Source organism: Lynx canadensis, chromosome E3 (genome assembly GCF_007474595.2).
Source record: "Lynx canadensis isolate LIC74 chromosome E3, mLynCan4.pri.v2, whole genome shotgun sequence".
NCBI classification, from domain to species: Eukaryota; Metazoa; Chordata; class Mammalia; order Carnivora; family Felidae; genus Lynx; species Lynx canadensis.
In genome coordinates, this window is record NC_044318.1 from 21,883,980 (window position 1) to 21,905,748 (window position 21,769).

General features: G+C 57.9%; 1 protein-coding gene across 2 annotated transcripts in view; it reads right to left on the bottom strand.

Annotated features, from left to right (window-relative positions):
• Positions 1 to 5,778: 5,778 nt before the first annotated feature.
• The window catches only part of GTF3C1 (general transcription factor IIIC subunit 1), a 74,816-nt gene continuing 58,825 nt past the window's right edge, over positions 5,779 to 21,769 (bottom strand). The window contains exons 27-38 of one of the 2 annotated variants that reach the window (XM_030301242.2): positions 20,784 to 20,896; positions 18,935 to 18,997; positions 18,003 to 18,096; positions 13,865 to 14,037; positions 12,213 to 12,500; positions 11,783 to 12,042; positions 10,518 to 10,798; positions 8,862 to 9,351; positions 8,153 to 8,204; positions 7,167 to 7,359; positions 6,573 to 6,786; positions 5,779 to 6,283 (exon numbers count right to left, since the gene is read on the bottom strand). In XM_030301242.2, coding sequence (XP_030157102.1) covers positions 6,574 to 6,786; positions 7,167 to 7,359; positions 8,153 to 8,204; positions 8,862 to 9,351; positions 10,518 to 10,798; positions 11,783 to 12,042; positions 12,213 to 12,500; positions 13,865 to 14,037; positions 18,003 to 18,096; positions 18,935 to 18,997; positions 20,784 to 20,896 — 2,220 coding nt within the window. In that variant the 3' untranslated portion in view covers positions 5,779 to 6,283; position 6,573. Of the gene's footprint in view, positions 6,787 to 7,166; positions 7,360 to 8,152; positions 8,205 to 8,861; positions 9,352 to 10,517; positions 10,799 to 11,782; positions 12,043 to 12,212; positions 12,501 to 13,864; positions 14,038 to 18,002; positions 18,097 to 18,934; positions 18,998 to 20,783; positions 20,897 to 21,769 lie in introns of both variants that reach the window. The other variant, XM_030301241.2, reaches the window with a different exon arrangement.

Here is a 21,769-nt window from a genome sequence, read left to right on the forward strand (position 1 = left end):
CGGCTGGGCCGGGCCAGCCCCGGCAGCGCGCCCCACTGATGGGAGCCCAGAGGGGCATCAGGAGGGGCTGGGGGGCTTCAGGGAGGAGGTGGTGTTTGTTGCACTCTGAAACACGAATAGGAGCTGTTCGATTCACCAGCCCTTCAGGCAGAAGGAAGAGGTTGAGGAAGGACCTGGAGGTATGTTGGAGCCCTGAGCATCTGCAGTTGGGGAAGGTGGGGCCAGAATTGCCAATGAGTCTCTCTCTCTCTCTCTCTCTCTCTCTCTCTCTCTTAAGTTTATTTATTTATTTTGAGAGAGAGAGAGCACGAACAAGCGAGGGGCAGAGAGGAGGAGAGACAGAATGTCAAGCAGGCTCCTTCCCGTTAGCACGGAGCCCGACACTGGGCTCGAACCCACAAACCACGAGATCATGACCCAAGCTGAGATCGAGAGTCAGACACTCAACCCCGCTAAGACTCTTTTAAGAGTCAGGAGGATCGGGGCGCCTGGGTGGCTCAGTGGGTTAAGCATCCGACTTCGGCTCAGGTCACGATCTCAGGGTTCTTGTGTTCGAGCCCCACTTTGGACTCTAGTCTCCTGGTCCCAAGCATAGCTCTGCTCTGCTGGAAGGGACCGAGGTCAAGAGGTAACAAACTCTCAGCAAACACCCGAGGCTGCCTGTTGTTCCTGCCTGTGCGGCGTCCGTGTGGGGCTGCTGACCCCAACTCTGGGAGTGGCCACTGCATGACCCGGGCCTGGCTGACAGAGCATTCTGTGCCCCTCCCAGCCACGCTGCTGGTTCAGGGACATGCACATGACCCGAGCAGCTCTGTGTGCTCTTTCTGCTGGAACCGCTGAACGATAGGACGGACTAAACAAAGCCTGGGGCCGCGGGGCAGGGTGGGGGGCACCAGGAAGGAACAGTTCACCTGGGATGAGGCCAACCCCCAAGAAAGCAGAGCCGGGAGTGGAGAGAGATTCCTGGTAATACCTCTTGAGCTCCTGGATCCAGCCATGCCTGAAACCGCGGGTACGGAAGTCATTATGCTGTTGACCAAGTATTTCCAGCTCTTCCCTCTCTGGTTCCTCTTGTGTGGTACCACGTGACCGGGACTGGCCAGTGAGTCGTAAGGAGAAGTGGTGACGTCTCACTTCTGGACCAGAGCATTTCCCTGACCATCGTGATGTCCTCCAGAGCGCTGTTCCTCTCTGCCACCGTGACGGGTAAGCTGGGGGCTGCTCCATCAGGAGACACGGAGAGCGGAGTCTCCAGGCCCCCCGAGAGGGACACGAGTCGTGAGTGAGAAATAAATCCCTGTTGTAACCTACCAAGATTAGGGGGCTGCTTGTTAGCTCAGCACAACCCAGCCTGGCCCGACTGGGCTGAGGGGCCGTGAGTTTCCCTTTTTGGCCTCCGTGGGTTTGAGATGGTTTTGTGTCACTTGCAGTGGGGAGTGTCCTAGCCTCGTGAGGACTCCCCTCCCATTCTGAGACCAGAGGACCAGGTTCCGTCCCTTCTCACGAACAGCCTCGGGCTGTCGCTCTCTGTTTCTGAGCCTCAATTTCCCCGTCGTCGTTGGGCAGGGGGTGGGGGACAGCCATCAGTCCCTCAGCTTGCTGGGAGGGGCCGCTCACCTGGGATGAGGCCAACACACAAGAAAGCAGAGCAGGGGCAGAGCCTCTTCCTGGAGGCTCCCTGTTGCAGGGGAAGCCTCTGCCCCCTTCCCACCTGGGACTGGCCACCGGAACCGTGTAGGGCACATCCAACCGCGGCTGCTCCGGACGTTTCTCGGAAAACCGGGGACAGGAAAGATGGGAGAGTCAGCACATGCATTTCCCGTCCCGGGAGCCCATCACACCCAGAAGGCAGGAGGAAGCAAGCTGCGTTCTCAGCAGGAAGGAAACGGGAGAGGGATCTTCGGCAGTCAAGAAACATCAACCCTGGAATGGGAAACAAGAGGAACCACGTCTCCGCTCAGATGTCACCTTCTCAGCAGGACCTGCCCAGGGCCCCTCACTCAAAGCCAAAGCACCCCCCGCTGACGTAGTTTTCTTTCTTTCCATAACCTTTTATTAAGCTCTAAACTATATCTTTGATTTATTTTATTTACTGTCTATCCCACTAGCACAGGGGTTTTGTCTTTTTTGTTTGTTTTTTGGGATTTTTGTTGTTGTTTTTAAAGATAATTTTGCTCTTTGCTTTCTTTTACAAGTTTTTAAAAATATTTATTTATTTTCAGAGGATGGGGGAGGAGCAGAGAGAGAGGGAGAGAGAGAATCCCAAGCAGGCTCCATGCTCAGCAGGGAGCCCGACGCAGGACTCGATCCCATGACCCTGGGATCACGACCTGAGCCAAAATGAAGAGTCAGATGCTTAACCGACTGAGCCACCCGGGCGCCCCAGGTCTTGTCTGTTTCATTCACTTCTATGTCTCAGAGTCTAGAATAGCACCTGGCATAGAGCAGGTGCTCAGCAAATACTGAGTAAATGAATGAATGAGTGAATGAGTGAATCAATCAAAGGCAGAATATCCGCTGACAAGGCAGTGGGCAGAGAGGAAGGAGGGGACTGAGACCAAGAGAGGGCCACCTGGCCCCGACCCTGGAAGTGCCACAGAATGGGATACAGAGATGAAGACAGGGGCCTGCTTGGAAGTCTGTAAATGGAGCAGGAGACCCTCCCCTGTTGCTCACACCATGGGGTCTTTCCCCCATCTTTAGTGGCAAGAGATTTGAGGCTGAGATTTGATCTCAACCGCAGCCCAGGCTGGACAGACCTCTGGAGAGCCCGCTGAACGAGCAGCGAACAGTGCTGCCACCTGCTGGTGACCACTGGAACTAGGCTGACGTCTCCCTGGAGGGCAGCGGCCTCAGGCTGGGGTCAGGTGGCTTATATGGCTGTGTACCATGGACACAGCAACCCTCCGCAGTGGGAATATGGTGGTGAGGACACAAAGTGAGCTGATGGGGTTCTTTCGTTAATTCAACACGGGCTGACTGCTACGCGTTGGGCGGCTGGACACGCACGGGGAGGGTGGGGGTGGTGAAATCTCACCAAGCAGGGAGATCGCACGTGTGCACGCACACCCATGCACATGCACGTCCACACACCTACACGTCTGCACACAGATCCACGCATACAAGCACAACTGGAAAATCTCTGGCAGAAGTGCGTCAAGGGTCAGAAGGCAGAGATCACTCTCAGCCCAGGTGAGAAACGAGGCAGGAAGGGGAGGAAGAAGGACTCAGGTGGAGGCACCCAGGAGGGCTGGACAAGATCTGAGGACTCAAGACAGAAGGGAGGCGGAGTCCGGGGAGGCAGCTGCCAGGGTGCTCGGTGGGGGAAACCAGGAACGACGGTGCTCACCCCCAGGGAAAGGAGGGGGGACATTCAGGACATGGGGGCCTGTGCCGAGGACTCCTGCCGGTTAGCGGAAGATGTGATGTGTGGGTGTGCCAGGGACCCCACGGGGGGAGCGGAGTGAGCTTTATCCCTGGGACATTTTATGTAAAAATGGCATCACAGGCCCGTGTTCCAGGGGCGCATAAAAGGGAAGCACAAAGAGAAAGGTCTTCAGGGGAAAGGAACTCGGAGGCTTAAGTCTTACTGTACTGTTTTAAGTGTTTTAAAGAGACTGGATTACCATGTTGCAGGTTGGGGACACCAAGAAGACAGAGGCACAGGTGTCCGGGCCCTGTGGTGCCAGCCCCCAGTGAGGGGCAGGCCAGGGTGAACAGGATGTCTGCCCTCTGGGCTCAGCGTCCCTCCTCACCCCCGCCTTTGCTGCTCAGTCCAAACGTGAACTCTTTCCCACCCTTCACACACAATTTAGTTTTCCACAGCCTCTACCACTCCCTAGTGCTCATATTTAACACAGGGCTCCTCTTCCTGTCATTTATGTTACCTGCTTGACCCCTGAAGGCATCTGTGCTCAGACCTTCTGGTCTCTGCTGTGGTTCCTAGAACACTTTGTAGAACTTGGAAGGGCAGAGCTACCTTGAGTGGATGGATGGATGTGGCTGGATGACTGGGTGGGTGAGTGAGTGGATGGATGGATGGATGGGTGGATGGATGGATGGATGAATGGATGGGTGGATGGGTGGATGGATGGATGGATGGATGGGTAGGTGGATGGATGGATGGATGGGTGGATGGGTGGGTGGGTAGATGGGTGGATGGATGGATGGATGGATGGGTAGGTGGATGGATGGATGGATGGGAGGATGGGCAAGTGGATGGGTGGATGGGTGGATAGGCGGATGGATGGATGGGTGGATGGGTGGATGGATGAATGGATGGGTGGATGGGTGGATGGATGGATGGATGGGTGGGTGGATGGATGGATGGATGGGAGGATGGGCAAGTGGATAGGTGGATGGATGGGAGGATGGGCAAGTGGATGGGTGGATGGATAGATGGGTGGATGGATGGATGGGTAGGTGGGTGGATGGGTGGATGGATGGGTGGGTGGGCAAGTGGATGGATGGGTGGATGGACAGATGGACAGATGCACAGGTAGGTAGTGGGAGGAACAGATCATCCTTGCACAGAATGGCTGGCTGTGGAATGTGGAATAGTGGTCACAAAAGCCCATCTCTCCACCAGAGGGCTGCACCCCTCATCCCTATGTGCTAACCCCCAAACACAGGCCCAAACCATCATTCATCTGGGCAGGGGGCAGGAGAGAAACAAAAGAGAAGATAAACTTTGCTGAACCCTACCATGTGCTCATGGTTGGGAGTTCTTCAGTGTATCTGGTCCTCCCATGAGAGAGGTAGTCTACCCCATTTTTCAAGTGAGAAAACTAAGGCTCTGAGATGTGAATGTCAACACTGGGTTCCCACGACCCCACCTTCCTTCTACCACATGATGTGTTCCCAAGGGAAGCACCTGGCATTTGTAAAGTATTTTCTGTTTGTAGAGCAGATAACACTTCTTATTCTATTTGATCTCAAAAAATCCCCCTAAATGCTATTTCTTTTACATTTGAGTAAAAATGAGAAAAGAAAAAAAAATGATGGTAAGACATGGCCCGCTCTTGGCTGTGCTGGGGTTCACCCTGACTCCCCACCCTGTGCCCCATCCTGCCCTTTGTCACCCTGGAGTCTGGCCCGGAGTGACCAGGGTCCAGGGTCCAGGTCCCAGGATAGAGACACTGGGCCAGGTCAGGTGCTGCAGGTCAGACATGGCCCAGATGGGCTGCTTTTTAAGTTGGAGAAGCTGGTGGGCATGTGGCCGGGCCCGGGCCAGGACCCTGGGGACCAGGGGGGCACGTGCCACACTTCTGGCTGTGGATACAGTTGTTGCTGGATCTCTCCATTTTTTTGAAGTAAAACTCTGGATTTTTAAAAAATGTGAAATGCCCAATTTTTTAAAAATGTTGGCAATTAACACATGCGCACACACACACAGAAGGAAGAAGGGGAGTGGAGGGAAGAGAGCGAAAGAGAACTTCATTCCCTAAACCCACACTACAGGCCTGTGACCTCTGCGGCCCGCTGGCCTGGCACACCTCCAGTCACTTCTGTCAAGGACAGGCCCGGGCCCAGCTGAGGAGGAGGAAGGCTCTCAGGGCAGAGGCAGGCGGGCGAGGCGGTGCCCAGGGCTGGCCACCCCCTCTTCCTTTGGTTCTACTGGGAACATTTATTTCTGGCTGTTCTGCAAGTGGAAGCAGGGGATCCCCCAGGGGATCAGAGAGTCTCTAGGAAACACATCAAACTAAATGCATTTGACTTCACTTTAATTAAAAAAAAAAAACACCAAAATAAATACATGCCAAGAGATATTTTTTTTTTTTTTTTTTTTTAAAGAGAAAAGAGGTGAAAAGAACAAACAAATCCAAGGCCTCCCTGGCTGCTGGGCTGCAGCCAGCAGGAAGGGGCGCCCATCCCGCTGCAGGCTTGCCGGGCGGCTCGCCAGGCTAATAAAAAGGGAAGCGCAGGGTCCTCTCTGGGTGGCTGGGTCAGATGTCCTGCCTGGAGCGGAGGAAGTCCCCGCTGGGGCCCTGCCACTCAGGGGCACTCGGGCTTTCTGCCACGGTGGCTGTCATCTGCGTCGGAGGCATGAGCGGCGTGGGCTCCCGATCTCTCACTGGCCAAAGGACAATGAGGCCGAGGCCCACACCGAAGATCCAGGGGCCCGGGCAGGCGGCTCTGTTCCCCAACGGCGGCCACAACTCGGAAGCCCTCGGAGTCCAGGCCCACGAGGGCCGCTCAAACTCGCCACGACCCGGCCTCCCCAGAGGAGGCAGGCTGCGGCGTCGAGGGCAGTGTCTGTGCGGGCAGCAAGGGCCGAGATGCCCTGGGAACAAGAGGGGGAGAGTGGGGGCCGGAGTCTCTTGGCAGTTGCTCCCCGACAGCTCCCGCTGGGACCCAGCGGGGTGTCAGGCCAGCCGGAGGGAGCCCCGGAGCGGGCAGGCGCGCGGGCCTCTTCTGAGTGTCGGGACAGAGGGGAGGCCTGGCGCTGACCTGCCCCTGTGCGCTGGGCAGGGTGGGGCGCACGCGGGGGCGAAGTGGGGCCCTCCCCCCCACCGGTCACCCCCTCCTCAGGAGCCAGTGGTGCGAGGGGGGGTCGTGGTGACCACACGCGCCTCATAAGTGGATCCACTTGTTCCAGTTGACCTCGTGGGGGAACACGCGGCCCAGTCGCAGGGTGCAGTCCAGCGTGGGCTCGTAGAATACCGTGGGGCTGTCGCTCAGGCTGGAGGGCGCCTGGGCCTCCTGGACCCGGGGCTTGGAGAAGAGAGAGACGGCCGCGGGCTTTCTCAGCAAGCACTTCTTAATGCAGCCGAGCGACTCCAGGCCCTGGAGACAGCGGGACACCCAGGTTGGCGGGCTTACCTGTGGATCGCATCCTCTGCCCCATCCTGGGAGCTGCAGGGCCCCAGGGCCGGGGCAGGACACAGGGCCCCAGGGCCGGGACAGGACACAGGGCCCCAGGGCCGGGGCAGGACACAGGGCCCCAGGGCCGGGGCAGGACACAGGGCCCCAGGGCCGGGGCAGGACACAGGGCCCCAGGGCTGGGACAGGACACAGGCATGGGGCTCATGGGACGGTGGGGAGTACATGTCTCTCGGCAGGGCTGGGGGGTAGGACTCTCTGGGGCGGGGTGGGTGGGGGGGGAGTCTCGGCACCCTCAGGCCCATCCTAGAAACCCCCCCCCCCCCCCGACAGCCCGGCCGCACCTGGAGCAGCTCGAGCACGGCAACGGGCTGCAGGACGCCCTGGTAGTGCTGCAGCAGGCAGGTCTCGGGAATGCCGGGCCTGGTCATGATGTGGTAGAGGACGGCCTCCATCATGCCCTTGCACACCGGCACGTTCAGGTGGCCGTCCACGATGCGCCACGGGCGGGCGACGAACGAGATGCCCTCGCAGTCCCTGCGGGGACGGCAGTCCGCTGTCGGGCTTGGCGGGCGAGGGGACAGGCTCGCTGACGCGCGGACCCCCCGCTCCACAGATGGGACGCCGAGGCCCTTCCCACCTGGACGGAGGAGTCCCGGCCCCGGGGCCCAGGATCACTGGCTGAGGGGACCCGCTCCCCCTCAGCCTCAACCGAGGCCTCGATGAGCCCCCCGCCGGACCCCCACTGGCTGGGGACGGAAAAGAGCTTCGATTTCTGGATTCACCAGCTCCATCCCGGACCCTGAGGCAATGGCTGCCTGCACACTGGGCCAAGCTGGGGTCCTTATGCGGAAGCTCTACTTCCGTGTCATATCTGGCAGCCCCCCCGCCCTCTATCCCCAGGACCGGTCTGCCACGCGGGGTCCAGGCACAGGACAGGCCTGGCATCGGCTGGACACTTGGCTCTGCCCGCCCTGCCTGGGCCCTGGAAGGGCTGCATCTGAGCCGGGGGCGCTCGGCCCCACCAAGCTGAGGGCCGCGTACGCACTTGTGGGGGTGCCCCCCCACCAGAAAGGCCACGGTTCCAGATGGACCCACACTACAGAAGCCCACACCTCGGGCCCTCGCCCACCGCACGCGAGAAGCTCCTGCCTTGTGCCCCCAGCAAGCGGGACAACGTGCCATGAGTCTGCAGGTCCCCCCGCCGAGAACCACTGTGCCCGACTGTGAACCACCTCCACGTGATGATCGCTACGGGGACCCTGGGGCATACTCCCCACCGTCGCACCCATGCCCTGCCCAGGCCCCCCGAATCTGGGCACACACTCACTTTTCCCATGCTGCCTGGGACAGGCTGCCGGCCACAGAACTCTCTGCCGAACCTGACAGGAGAGGGAAAGGACAAGGGAGACTAAGGGGCGGAGTCCGCCTCTTCCTCCTCCCTCCGTGCGACACGCACGTGCGGGCTCTGGGGCTGAGGGAACAAAGCCGGCACACCCAGAACGAAGCCGGGTTGGGCCACGGAGTGTGAGGGGTGTTCCCAGGGCCCCGAGGAGCCCCCACAAGGGGAGCCAAGCGAGCCCCTCCTGCCCAGAAGCCCTGACCGCAGAGCTCTGTGCATAAACCCCAGGCAAAGACCTTCTGAAGCCCCGTGAAGAGGCCCGCGTTGAGCCCAGACAGGAGCGCTTTCGCCACGGGGGAGGTTTCAGTCCCCGTGCGTCAGCCGGTCCCAACGGAAAGCGAGACGCCTCCTATTTCAGGCACCGCTCCCTCGCACGGGACACCTTGGCACACACAGCCCTCCAGAAGCACCCCGGTGACCACGCTTAGAACCCCCACCCCCACTCAGGAGTCTGAAGCCCTCTAGTGGAAGCAGTAAGCGGACGCAGGCGAGACCTTTCTACGCGGAGACAGGAAAGGCTGGAGGCAACGGCCTTCTGTGGCCGGGGGCAGGTTCCCAGCGGCATGTGGGGACTGCTCGACCCGAGGGCAGAGAATGGGCAGGTGGGGGGGGGTGGGCCGGCGACAAGGCTCGGTACCTCTGGGGTCTTCAGATCCCTCTGGAAGCTGGGCCTGACAGCTCAGCGGCTCCTGGCCTAGAGGGCTGGCTGCCCTCAGATTCTCTTGGAACTCTCGCCCGGCCTCCAGCACCCCCGGGGCAGGCTCCTTCACGCCCGCGTCTCCAGGAGCTGCTGGAGGAGCAGGCGCCGGGGCTTCCAGCTCCTCTTCTGCTCTGGGCCTGGGGCTCAGGGCCAAGCGCACATCCTGGAGCGCGGGCCTCTTAGCGGGGGGCTGCTGGGGACTCTCCAGGTCGGTTTCCCCACCCTGATGGGCCACATCGCTGCTCGTCCAGCTGGCACGCCTCTTGGTGCTCCGGGGGCTCCGGGGGTCTTCTCTTTGAGCGTCCACATCCTCCTTTTTGCCTTTTAGCCGCACCGAGTGCAGGAGCCAGGGCTGGGCAGAGGCCATGGCCACCAGGCGAACAGTGTTGCCGCCGACCTCCACCACCTGGTGGTACTCCAAGAGGTCCTAGGAGAAGCGGGGGACACACTGGGTCTGTGGGGGACCCCACGATCCTCACGCCCGCTTCCCTTGCCCGATGTGTCTGAATGCCCTGAGCAAACGGCAAGCCCAGTCCCTCCAGGACGGACAACTCAGGGCCCAGGTCTGCCTTCCAGCCCCAGGTGGGTGCCAGCTGGCCGTGTGGCCCTCTCTAGGCTTGGTGTAAACTTCGGGGAACCGAAGCTGTGCCCTTGACGCGGCCATCAAAGCATCCTCCCAGGGGACTCAACACCCCGAGCTCTGTAAAGGCCATGACCGTTCCCACACGAATGATGGGAACTCCTCTCGTACTTATGCCAAGCCCTGCTTCCGAGGTCCTTGTTCTGATCTAGGCACTGCACCAACGCTGGGTGGTCCTTCTTTTCATTTCCAGATTCGAAAACCCATAGGTCAGGGTTCAAGAAACTTGCCCCAGTTCATGTCCCGAAACCAGGTCAGGCAGGACTGGTGGGAAGGGTCATGTGGGCACTCGCCACCTGGGGCCCGGGGCTGGGCAGCAGGGAACACAGGGAGCCGCCTGACCCGTGTCGGTTTACCTCCTAGAGCTCCAGAGGCAGGAGTTATGTGAACAGTGAAACACCACGTGAATGGTCGTCACGACCCCTCTCTCCTGTCCTGTGCTCCTAAAAACTGGTTTGATAACCAGGAACACTGGTCTCTACTCTCCTCCCCCACCATGAACGCTGCAAGGCAGGCATCTCTGTGACATCACCGATAGCTGACGTGCATCCCACTGCTTCCAACTACGGACGACACACAGGAGGGCGAGCCAGGCCCCACGGCACTTGATTTAAGAGGTCCATCTGTTTTGACATTCTCTGGGTTCAAGGGTGCCTGATGAAACTGGGCCCAGGCAGGTAGAGGGGTGAGTACGCGGGGCCAGGGGCAGGATCCCCAGGAGTCACGGCCGCGGACATGGCCCTACTTGGCTCTGTCCAACCGTGCTGTGTGGCTGAAGCAACGGGGCCCAGGCTGCCAGACCTTCTAACATCCCAAAGCTGGGTTTTAGGCAAAATCTCCTATTTTTAATCTTGGCAAGTAATTCCACCACGCATCCCAAGCCACGCCCACCCACTGTGTGCATCCGGCCCCCGAGCTGCAGCTGCCCCAGGTGACCCGAGAGCACGGCTCACCTGGACGTAGTCTGCGAAGGTCCTGGTGCGCTCGCCATCTGTCCCCTCGAAGGCGGAGAACCACCTGCTCAGCTCCACTCGGTCTACCCCGAAGCACCCCGTGGCTGCAATGGCCCCCTGGACCTCCAGGGCCGCGCACACGTCTCCAGGTTCATACCCGGACAGCTCCACCTGGTGGACAAACTCATCCAAGCTGCAGGGGCCCTCCTGGCTGTTGATCAGCCTGGTGAACGTGTCGGGGAGGCAGGATATTCCCACGGGGAGCTCTTCCAGAGATGTGACTGTGAAGACAGGGAGACCCGAATCAGCCCACACCGGAGCACGGGCTCCAACGCCAGCTCACTGCCCCCCGGACAGCAAGGGGTCACCCTCTGGCTGCACAGGGCACGGCCCCTGGCAGTCGGGCTCCCGACACGTGTCCCTTGATGTCCCTTGGGGCCAGGGTGTGAGAAGTGCAGCCTCGGAGCCCCGGAGGGGGCCCTGCCTTGTCGGTGCTCCCGTGTTCCCTGCTCCTCAGACCCCGGGAGACATCGCGGGCCCCCGCCCCAAACTCCCACGTGTGCTCTCGCAAGCGGGGCCGGTGTGCGTTCTTCCCGTAAAAGCTGTCTCTGCCACGACCACGGTCACACAGACCACGTTTTCGCCCAAGCCAAACTCCAGACAGAGCACAGAACACTAACTGGGGTTCTGACACTGAAAGTAAACACCGTGCAGCCCGACGGGGGAAGGCGAAGGAAAGGCGGAGGCAGGAAAGGGGTGGGAAGGGGCCCGAACGTGTTCACTTTCTGTGGGGGGAGAGGAAGAGACTGCCTCACGTTCAGGGTATGTGGGAACGGAAGGTTTAAGCAGGCTACTTAGAGCTTCAGACGTAATTAACAGAAGAGACAGAAAGAGTATAAAAAGTGTAAATGAGGGAGGTGACAGACAATGAATATCAGCCGAACACCCGACTGTCCTAGCAAGAGGTCAGAAGTGACACGTAAGCAGTTTGTGAAAGTATGTGATTTCAAGCGATGGAGGGAACCGGCAGTATGACAAGGCTGCGTGGCGAGTGGGCCAGGACACGGGGCCCAGGGGGCCACCTGAGGGTGTAGGCCTGCACGTGGGACTGAGGGAAAGGAACAGAAGATGGGGTCCGCTCTAACGCGGCCCCTGGCCCCTGGGGGGGTGGCCCAGGAGGGGAAGGGCTGGCCAGCGGAGGCTCCCCCGCAAGGCCTGGGGGTGGGCGAGGGGGGCTGGAGCGTGGGGCGGCCGGTGCCACTCACCGATGGGCCAGAGCCGGGTGGGCGCCGGGGTGCGGCGGAGCCGGAACTTCACCAGACAGGAGTTCACCACGATGCTGTCGTTGGGGTTCAGGTTGCGGGTGCTGACGATGCCGGGCGCGCAGTAGCCCCGCATCAGCAGGTAGTTGGTGTGGGAGGCCTGGCGGGCTTTCACCTCGATGGCCCGGTGCTTGCCCCCAGAGCCCTCGTCCAGGTCTTCCTCTTCGTCGTCATCCTCGTCCAAGCCCCCGTCCTTCCCCAGGCTGGGAGAGGAAAACGGACCTAGGGGACCGCGCAAGAGCCGGGGCGTGGCCACTCCCCCAGGGCGTGGCCGCTGTGACGCCGTGGCCGTGAGAGGAAGCCCCCGGTGCCGGAGCCCCGGCTGCGCTCAGAGCAGCGTGCGTGCCCCACCTGCCTACACCCCAGCCCTTACCTCTTAATGACCTCGTTCTCCACCATGGAGCTGTCCACCACCACGATCTGCTCCGGGATCCGGACGTCCACGGAAATGAGGCCCAGAGAGAAGAGGGTCAGGGCGGCCACACAGTGTCCTCCGGGGCCGTCCAGAGAAAATGCCACCATGTCGTGTGCAGGCTCATTATTATCCTGGTCTTTGAAGGAAAAATTATCAGGCTGGTCCAACTTGCCGGCAGCCAGGATTTTCTTGAAGAACTGGAACGATTCTGTGCAGACGGTGCTTGGAAATCGCCAAGTAAAAATCCTGTGCGGACGAAACGGAGGTAAGGTCCAAACTGAGGACGGGATGTTGGAGGGCTTCGCGTGGATGGGCTATGGGCGCTTCAGACCCTCGCCAAAACTGGCCACGCCAGCACCCCCGCAAAGCCCTCTTTTCCGCCTGTGAGGGCGCCGCGTTCCAATCCCCTCTGCATGCGCCTTCCCTGCTCACCGGACACCCGCACGGAGGGGCCGTGGCCTTTCATCTAACCCTCTACTCCACGCCTCGCGGCCTTTCGCTATGAACAGGCGCCGAATTGGGGAAGGCGGATGCACGTTTTGTTAACGGTAACCTTTACGCGAGGCAAGCCCTGAACCACGGGGAGATGAGAGGACACGAGTGTGTCCGTCTCACTGTCTCCATGAGGCGGCTGCACAGTCAAGGCCTGGTCTCTGTCCACAAGTGTGCCTTCCCATATCGCTGTAATGCGGGCCCAGGTCCCAGGGAGGGACCCAGAGGTCTTCCTGATGTGAACACCACCCCTTGGCTCACAGACTAGAATGCTGCAGGGGAAAAACGGTCGAGAAGTGGCCTTGCTGGACCTGGACCCATGTCTCTTGCCTCCCCAGCCACGGCTCTTTTTACTGCAGCAGGCAGCATCCCAGGAAGGCAAAGGACGCAGGTCACTCGGGAGGGGCCTTCAAGAAAGGCGTGAGCGTCTGGAGTTACGGGCAAAGGGACGCCTAAGAAAACCCAAACCCCCCCATTTTGCTGCTCTTCTGTTTCTGACGACCTCCGTGCAGATCTGAGGACGGACAAGGAGAACAGCCTGGGGAAGAGGAGGCCAGCCAAGGCCGAGGGCTGCCAAGGAGAGGACACTCCTGGGACTATTCCACAGATTCCCTCTCCATGTGTGTGGTTAAGGAGGCCAGTGGCACAAAATGTGGAGCGGGTGATCAAGACCAGCCACGCCGTGAGGAGTGCTCCCGTCAGGAGGCGCTCCGGAAGGTGACTCACAGCATCCCAAACCACCACTCAGGTGGCTGGTGTGCTGCAAACGGAGTCTGGAAAATATGGGATGGCTTCAAGATGAAGCCCGGAGCAGCTCTGAGCTGTGAGAATGACTGATTAGGCCTGACCACAAGGCTGTGCCGTTAGTCGAATTGTTACGTTAGAAACTCATTTTGGTAAATGTCCCAGAACAAACCATTGCGAGCACTGCCCTTATCCCCACAGCAGGTGGCACAGGAGCAGAGAAGGAAACTCGTTCCAGAAGCTGCACCCCAGTGGCACTTGCGGCCACGGGAGGGCCCCATGCCCCCTGGAGGTGACGCCCCCCCCAGGAGGTGGCACCCCCTGGAGGTGACACCCTGCGCCCCCCCCAGCCCCCCCCCCCCCGGGGGGCTCACCTGTAGTAGGTCTGGGACAATTGGTAGGACATGGGCACGAAGGGCAGAGCCCGGTTTTTCTTCGGGCCGAGCATGTGGTTGACGCGGCGCCGGTTGACCAAGCTCCTTTTCTGGCACTCCATGAAGGCCTTCACCAGAATATGGTCCTTGTATTCCCGGTACAGGCGGAAAGTCTGCGACACAGCAAGGCAGCGGGTAAGCAAGGTGGTCCCGCAGCTGGGGGGTGGGGGGAGCAGACGCTACAGCTGGTCTGTAGAGGAGGGGCCCACAGGGGGACAAGGACACCTGGGGGTGTGGTGCGAGAGTGCCCAGAGGAAGCCAGCAGTTCCGACCCTCAAACTTCTCCCTCCCATCACGTCTCACCCCAGAGACTACAGAGAGGGACAGGCAGCTGGGAGAAAGGACTGCTCTGCACCCCACAGCTAAGTCTTGGATAAAAAGACAGTGGGAGTTGGGGCGCCTGGGTGACTCAGTCGGTTAAGCGGCCGACTTCAGCTCAGGTCATGATCTCACGGTCCGTGAGTTCGAGCCCCGCGTCGGGCTCTGTGCTGACAGCTCAGAGCCTGGAGCCTGTTTCAGATTCTGTGTCTCCCTCTCTCTGACCCTCCCCCATTCATGCTTTGTCTCTTTCTGTCTCAAAAATAAATGAACGTTAAAAAAATTTTTTTTAAATAAAAAAAAAGACAGTGGGAGTCAACGCAGAATCATCTCTGATATCACTCTTTTCCCTACTCCTCACTCAGCCCATTAGTACGTCTGGTTGGCTCCGCCCACACAGTATGTTCCCAAACACGTCCGCTTTACTCCGTCCACACCATCTGGCCAACTGGCCCAATGGCAAATGTCCAGCATCCACTAGACCCCAGGACAGTTCCTGCTAGGCCTGTCTCCTCAAAAGTGCTGGCCAGGAAAAAGTATGGTCACAGTCTGAGCATTTTAGGCTCGGAAGGTTTTCTGCCACATCGCCCCCAGAACCACGAGTGCCAGAGAAGACAGAGGCTTGTGGACTTCGAGGGAGCTTCCGAGGCCACATTGCTGGGCAGGGGTGGGACCAAGAAGAGGCGAGAACGAGGCCTCGCCCTCAAGTCCAGTGACCTCACCACTGTGCCATGGCAGAGGGACTTAGGAGATCAGCAGAGCCAAGGCAGGAGTCAGTCGGGGTGCTGGCCGGAGGGGGATCTGGGCACACACTGGGTCTTGTCAGTCTGAGGCCCACAGACCACCCTCGATGTCTCTAGACAGAGCGTCGACGTCAGGCATGGTGCACAGACCATCAGGCCTGAAGGGAAAGCACTGCATGGGGCAGAGGGAAAGAGGCGGGGGAGGGGCCAATTTGCCATCATTCCTCTCCTCTGGGGAGGGAGGAGCTGGCCACCACTTCCTGTGAAAAGCCCTGTAACCTACCCCCAAAACCACACTGTACACACTGTATGTTAGTCAACTCGACGATAATTGTATTTAAAAAAAGAAAGGAAAAAAAGAAAAGCCTTGTGTGATGGGCATGCTCCCCAGATGACTGCTGGTGCAGGAGCACTCACACCAAGCCTGGGGAGTGAGCGAGTGTGGCCCAGCCTGCCAGATATGCGAGAGGCAGACAGTCGACCACGGCCCCCCGGGAGTGGCTGCTTCCCTGCAGAGCACCTCCGGAAGTTTGCGGCTGCAGGGAGCCTTGTGGGGTCCCATATAAGGCCTCTGACCTCATCCCTGATGGCCCTCCAGCGTTCAGTGCCAGCGGGGCAGTCACGGACGAAGCACCCGCCTCTTGCTGTGGCCCAGGCACTGCCTCACGCAACTTCCCACGCCCCCGGGGGGCAAGGAGAGTGATGAGGCCTTCGGCACCACCCACCAGAACCCAGACGCCGCCTGCAAACGGAACCGGAGGAGGGACAGCAGCAGGATGACGCGGGGGACGAGGCCCTGGCTGGAACGCGGGGACCTGGCTTTGGCCATTAACTTTGGGGCTGGGCTTGCTTGTGTGATGAGCGGTTGGACTGACCCCCGAGGTCCCGTCCAGCTCGAATCCCTGCTGGGCAGAAAAGCCAAAAGGTCCCTCCATGGCCACAGGTACAAAGTCGGAAATTGGGATCTTTATGGGCAATGCTGGCAGTAAATTAAAAACATTTTTTTTTTTTCTTTTTAAACAAGCTTGGGTCTGACGAGACAGAGCCAGGGCCGTCTGCTTGGGACTTCTGCCCCCCCCGCCCCCCGTTCCATTCTTGTTCTCTGTGTGTTGAGGCTCCCACAAGGCTTTGCCCTCTTTATCTGTAAAGTGCTGGGATGCAGGAGGGGCGAGGCACCACCACCAGCCTCCCACTCCGAGACGTACACACGTTGTGTGAATAAACGTGGCTCAAGTGCTGCGTGGCACCGAGGGGGGCAAGAACAGGATGACTGGGGACCCCTCCACCACAGCTGCATCTCACGGTGACGAATTGAGAGAGGCATGGAAAGAGCGTTCAGTCTTGAGTCTGCAGAGGCCTGGCCGTTGCTGTAAAAGGACTCGGGCCGGGGTGGTGCTCTGAAGCGCTACCAGGTCACATGGGGTCACGTATTTTCCCTAAATCGCTCCGTTTCCCCCCAGTGCTCCTCATCTCCTCTGTGGCCAAATACGTGCAGTGTCCAAGCTGGGTCTACACTGTGTCTTCCCCCAGGGTGCTCCGAGGACCCTGGTCAGAATCCTGGGGCCGGCAGCATGCTTGTGAGGATCCCACCCCCTCTGCGGTCTCTGGGCGCGGGGCCTGGGGGCCACATGCTGCAAGGGCTCCCTGGTGGATGAGGAGGTACCCAAAGTTTGGGACACTACCTGTCTGAACTCATCAGTGGGATTAGAAACAGGGGCGCCTGAGTGGCTCAGTCGGTTGAGTGTCCGACTTCGGCTCAGGTCATGATCTTGTGGTCTGTGGGTTCGAGTCCTGCTTTAGGCTCTGTGCTGACAGCTCGGAGCCTGGAGCCTGCTTCAGATTCTGTGTCTCCCTCTCTCTCTGCCCCTCCCCTGCTTGTGCTCTGTGTCTCTCTCTCTCAAAAATGAAGAAACATTAAAATAAAATAGGGGCGTGTGGGTGGCTCAGTCGGTTAAGCGTCCGACTTCGGCTCAGGTCACGATCTCGCGGTCCGTGAGTTCGAGCCCCGCGCCGGACTCTGTGCTGACAGCTCAGAGCCTGGAGCCTGTTTCAGATTCTGTGTCTCCCTGTCTCTCTGACCCTCCCCCATTCATGCTCAGTCTCTCTCTGTCTCAAAAATAAACGTTAAAAAAAAATTAAAAAAAAAAAAAATAGAAGAAAATAAAAAAAAAAGAAAGAAATAATACCATCCCCTTTTTTCATATTTGTCCCTCTCGTGTTCCAAACTGGGCTGATTTGGTAATGTAAACCAGCGCCGAGTTTCAGATTTGGAGGTTAAATACAAAAGTGAATAGGTTCCACTTGGAATACACCTGTGCGACCATCAAAAACAAGGGAGGCACTGGCTTGGGGCGGGGGGCAGGTCCTTCTGAGCACCTCTCCGCTGGGGCCCTGGAGCCACATGGACTCTGGGTCGACGGAGAGTCGTGCGATCGTGGGCATTTGCTTTTTCGCGCCCTGGGAAACACAAGTTTCCTGTTTGCAGCGAGTGCTAATTAATACCAGCACCTCCCCAGGCTCGGGATGGGGTTCAAGGAGAAGCGCCTGCCTGCCCTCCACCCTCACTCAGCCAAGATAAAGCAGCATTACGTTCTAAGACGTTCTCAGGAGAGATCTAAGCTCTCGGCCCAGAGAAAGGCAGGCTTCCCGCACGGTGATCTCCAGAGATCAAAGTATCTCGACATTTAGAAGTTCTGATTTGAGAAGATAAGCTATACAGCTCAATTGCTGCCTCAGTCCTTTGTCATGGCTCACCTCCTCTTCTGCCTAAGTTTCTGCCTTAAACATCAGACCGAAAACCTCAGCACAGGAAGGATTTGGGGGGATGGTCACTGGATCCTGCCGCCACACTTCCAAGATCAAAGAAGTGAGGGCGCGAGTCTCAGGGGAAATCGGACCCCCCGAGACCGCACAGCTGAGAAGAGAGTGAGCGAGGAGGGCCTCCCTCGGCTCCCGCCTCTGACAGGGCGAGCCCCACAGCGCTCCCGCAAAGCTGCCGCCGGGTGCCCACTACCCACCTGAAATGACCGGCAGGACTCCATCTGGCTGTCTGAGAGGGCCAGCGTGCTCTGGACCAGGTTCTGGAGCACCAGGAAGTGGATGTCATCCACGCTGAAAGACAGTGGGGTGGGCGGCAGAGCACGTGAGGCCGCGGGCCACGGGCACTGCTCACTTTGGGTGGATTCAGTTCTTGTTTTCAAAAAGTGCTGCCTCCCATGAAAGTGCTATGAATGCCTAGACTATTCATAAACCAAAACAAAACACATGGTGGTTTTTAAGCCTTACTAACTGCTCCATGTTTGCAGGAAAAAACGTTTGAGTCTAGTGGGTAAGTGGTGCCGTACCCTGGAAACAGGTGTATGTGACAACTGACAAATGTAGTTAGGGCTGAGATTTTTTTCAGTGCGCCTACCTACCTACCTACCTACGAGATCAAGAGTAGCACGCTCCACTGACCGGCCCAGCCACGTGCCCCATTTTCATCCAACCTCTAACAAGTTTTTCTCCAAAAAGGAGAGGCTTCTCATTGAAATGTAGAGCTAAAATCAAACTGAATCTTGGTTATCCAACATGAGAAAAACCAGCTGAGCTTTCTAACCAGAGCTTTGCGTGGAAAGCTCACGGGCTGAGAATTGTAACTGTCTCCTCAACTCACTTTAAGGCTGAGCCACTGCTATGTGAGACTCAGGTGGACAAGTTTTTCCCGGAAAGGGCCAGATAATAAATATTTCAGTCTTCGAGGGCTGTGTGGTCTCTGCCATAGTCACTCGACCTGATGTTGCAGGATGAAACCAGCACAGACGACCCACAGAACAGGCCGCGTTCGCACACAACTTCACCTTCAAAGACGGCTGGCAGGCTAGGTAGGGCCCGGGGTGACTCCTGTGCTAGGCCACAGGCAGCCGGGATCATGGGCTGAGGGAAAGGCACTCAGTAAATCAGTACCTACCTATTAAGTTCATCCTCTTTCCTGGTCAGATCCTTTTCGTCTCCAATCGCCAAAACTCGGTATCTGCATAAGGGACAAAAGGAGAGCATGTCAGTGGAACACAGGAGACCTTCGCTGCGCGGATGCTTGCTCAACGTGGCCATTTGCTGGCGACCGTGCTGGAGAAAATGTGAAACTCGTTAACATTCAAACACGTACGTGTCAATTACAATGAGAAAATACCATACTCCGCTCATCAAACGAGCGCGCTGGTAAAAAGAGGGTTGAGAAAATGAGGAGTGTTCATTTATGGACAATTATGAAACAACACGGAAAAGTGCCTATTGGGAGAGAGCCACCGCTAATTGTCAAGGGAAGGGGATCTAAAATCGTGGGCAGATTAAAAACAAGCATAAGAAAGATGTCTGGAAGAAAATATCTCAAAAGAGGGAGATAAAACAAGCATAAGAAAGATGTCTGGAAGAAAATATCTCAAAAGAGGGAGTAGCTGTATTAGATAGCAGGCTATGTCCCCATCTGTGTTTCTGAGCTTCAAGTAATGTTGTTTGTGTTCCTACCAAGCAAACAAATACAAGAAGAGAAGTCCAATGGGCCAGCCGTTGCATCACAGAGCCAGGCAATTCAATGTACGACAAAATCGCAGAACTCACTTGAAAAAAAATAATGGCTGTTCATTTGCAAGACATTTCTTTGGCTTCTATAATTCTAAAGTCAAAATTTGTCTTGGCAACAGCAAATTCTTCCTAAAATTTAGTTAACAGGAAATGTGAACTGGTTTTAGTCAAAGTATTTGGATCCATTTTCTTTTTTGCCTGTCCTGCCAGAATGCTCCAGATCAAATTTAGTGTTAAACTGTTACAACTGGGCGGGACTTCTTCCTTCCTCCAGATGGTTCATGAACTCTCCTTTAAAAAGTAAAAAGGCTTTATTTTAACCGTATTTTTTTTATAACTAAAAGTTGCCTCGTAAATTTACTGAAAATATGCGGGCTATTTGAAACACCTTTAAGACTGAACATAAACCATGCCCTTTGAGAGTTCTGGGGAACTCTGCAAAAACGAGCCCCAAACACAAAAGAAGGCACTGATGTCAACTCTGAAAACAACTACAAATCGCTCGCTGGTATACACGGGCACCACGTAAATTGTCTGTTGGACGGATGGAAGATCGAGATCTCCGGATGAAGCTGTTGGGGCTAAATGCAACCATGTCCTAGGGTTCCCAAACAGGAACCAACAGATGAACGTCCTCTGCACAGGAAGAAATTCAGACATCTAGTGGCCAGAGGGACCGCCTCGATGGGGCTGGTAAGAAGGGATTCACAGGTGAATTAGGCAGTGGCAACAGGCCTGGATCACAGAACTCAAGACTTAAAACATTTCACGGGTTCTGTGCTTGGACCCAAGTATGTTCTCCAGGCGCCCAGCGGCCGAGCTGGAAAGAGCTGGGGCTCTGGAATCAGGCCCACCGTGGAAGTTCAAACCCTGGCCCTGTGGGTCACAAGCGCTGCCGCCTCGGGAGGGCTACTTCTATCCTGGAGTGTCCTCCTAGGTCAAGTGAGCGATCTTAGTAAAAGCACACCTGGTGCGCGGGGAAGCCCGGATTAAGTCAGTAGCAGGGCCTCTGTGGGAGAAGGAATGGGGGCGCCCGGTGGGGTGCTGGGGATGGCACTGGCCTCTCCTTTTTCAAGTTGCCCACGAGAGGAGGCGAGCTGGTTCAGAGTCAGGGGACACAGCCAGGTCAGCTGCAAGGCCGTGGAACTGCTGACCAGGGGAGACGCCCGTGGCCGGTGGTGACTCTTCCTCTTGCCCCATAAGAGTCACACAGAAACTTCCCAGAAGAACCTTACCTGGCAAACAGCTCCTGGAGTGTGTCTGGGGTTTCAAGATTAGGATTCTTCAGGGCTGAACTGAACTTCTCCTTGAGCTTCTCCACAAACTCTTTGTACTCATTGGCACAAACCTTTCAAGATGAGAGAATGAGATTAAGCCGTTTCTCTCCCTGAAGGGAGGTTTTGCTGATACGTCAAGGGAAATCTTGTCACAAATTCCCAGCAGCGACCCCCCGGAAATGTGGACTGAGAACCGTAACCTCCTCTGCCTTCCTGCCTCCTGAGCCTGCTAAATCCACCTGGGAAGGTGACAGACACCACTGGGCCCAGGGATTTCGGGCAAGGAACACGCTGCCAGCCCTCACTCCTGCACTGCCAGCTCTGCCCCAGGCCCCAGGAAGGCCCAAGTGTGTCCCACACTATCCCTGCAGCCTCCCACGGCTGCGCGCCACCCATCAGCTGGCCCGGCCCGTGCTCCCCTGCCGCCTCCCCCTTCCCAGCTCTGTTCCTCTCTGGCTCACCCTGAGCACAGCAGCCTCGGCCTCCTCCTCCTCCCGTCCCACCCTCAACCGTGGACCCCAAATGGCTCCCTCCCTCTCTGCGCTGCACCCAGCCCAGTCCAGACTAGGGCACAGATCACTCTCCCCGCTGCCTCACCTCTAATCCGTCCCCCAGGGGGCAAGCTGTCCCATGCTGCAGGAGGAGGGCATGCTCCTGCCCCACTGTGGCCCCCTCCCCAGCACCCTGTTCCCCCTTCCTTTGCTGCCTCTGTCTCAGTGGGTCCCTCATCTTTGGAGTCTAGGCTAAGTGCTAACACCTTCGGAAGCCCTCGGCAGTAGATGCTGCTGGCAGCCCATTTCCGGGGCCCCATTCATTCTCAGCCTGGAGCCAGCCCCGATCTGATTTGCCCAGCCTCCCAGGAGGAGTCAAGATGAATCTAAACCAATGACAGCAACCTCAGGGGCCTCTGGGCAAGGCTGGCCCCTCCCTGGCCCCCCACTGGA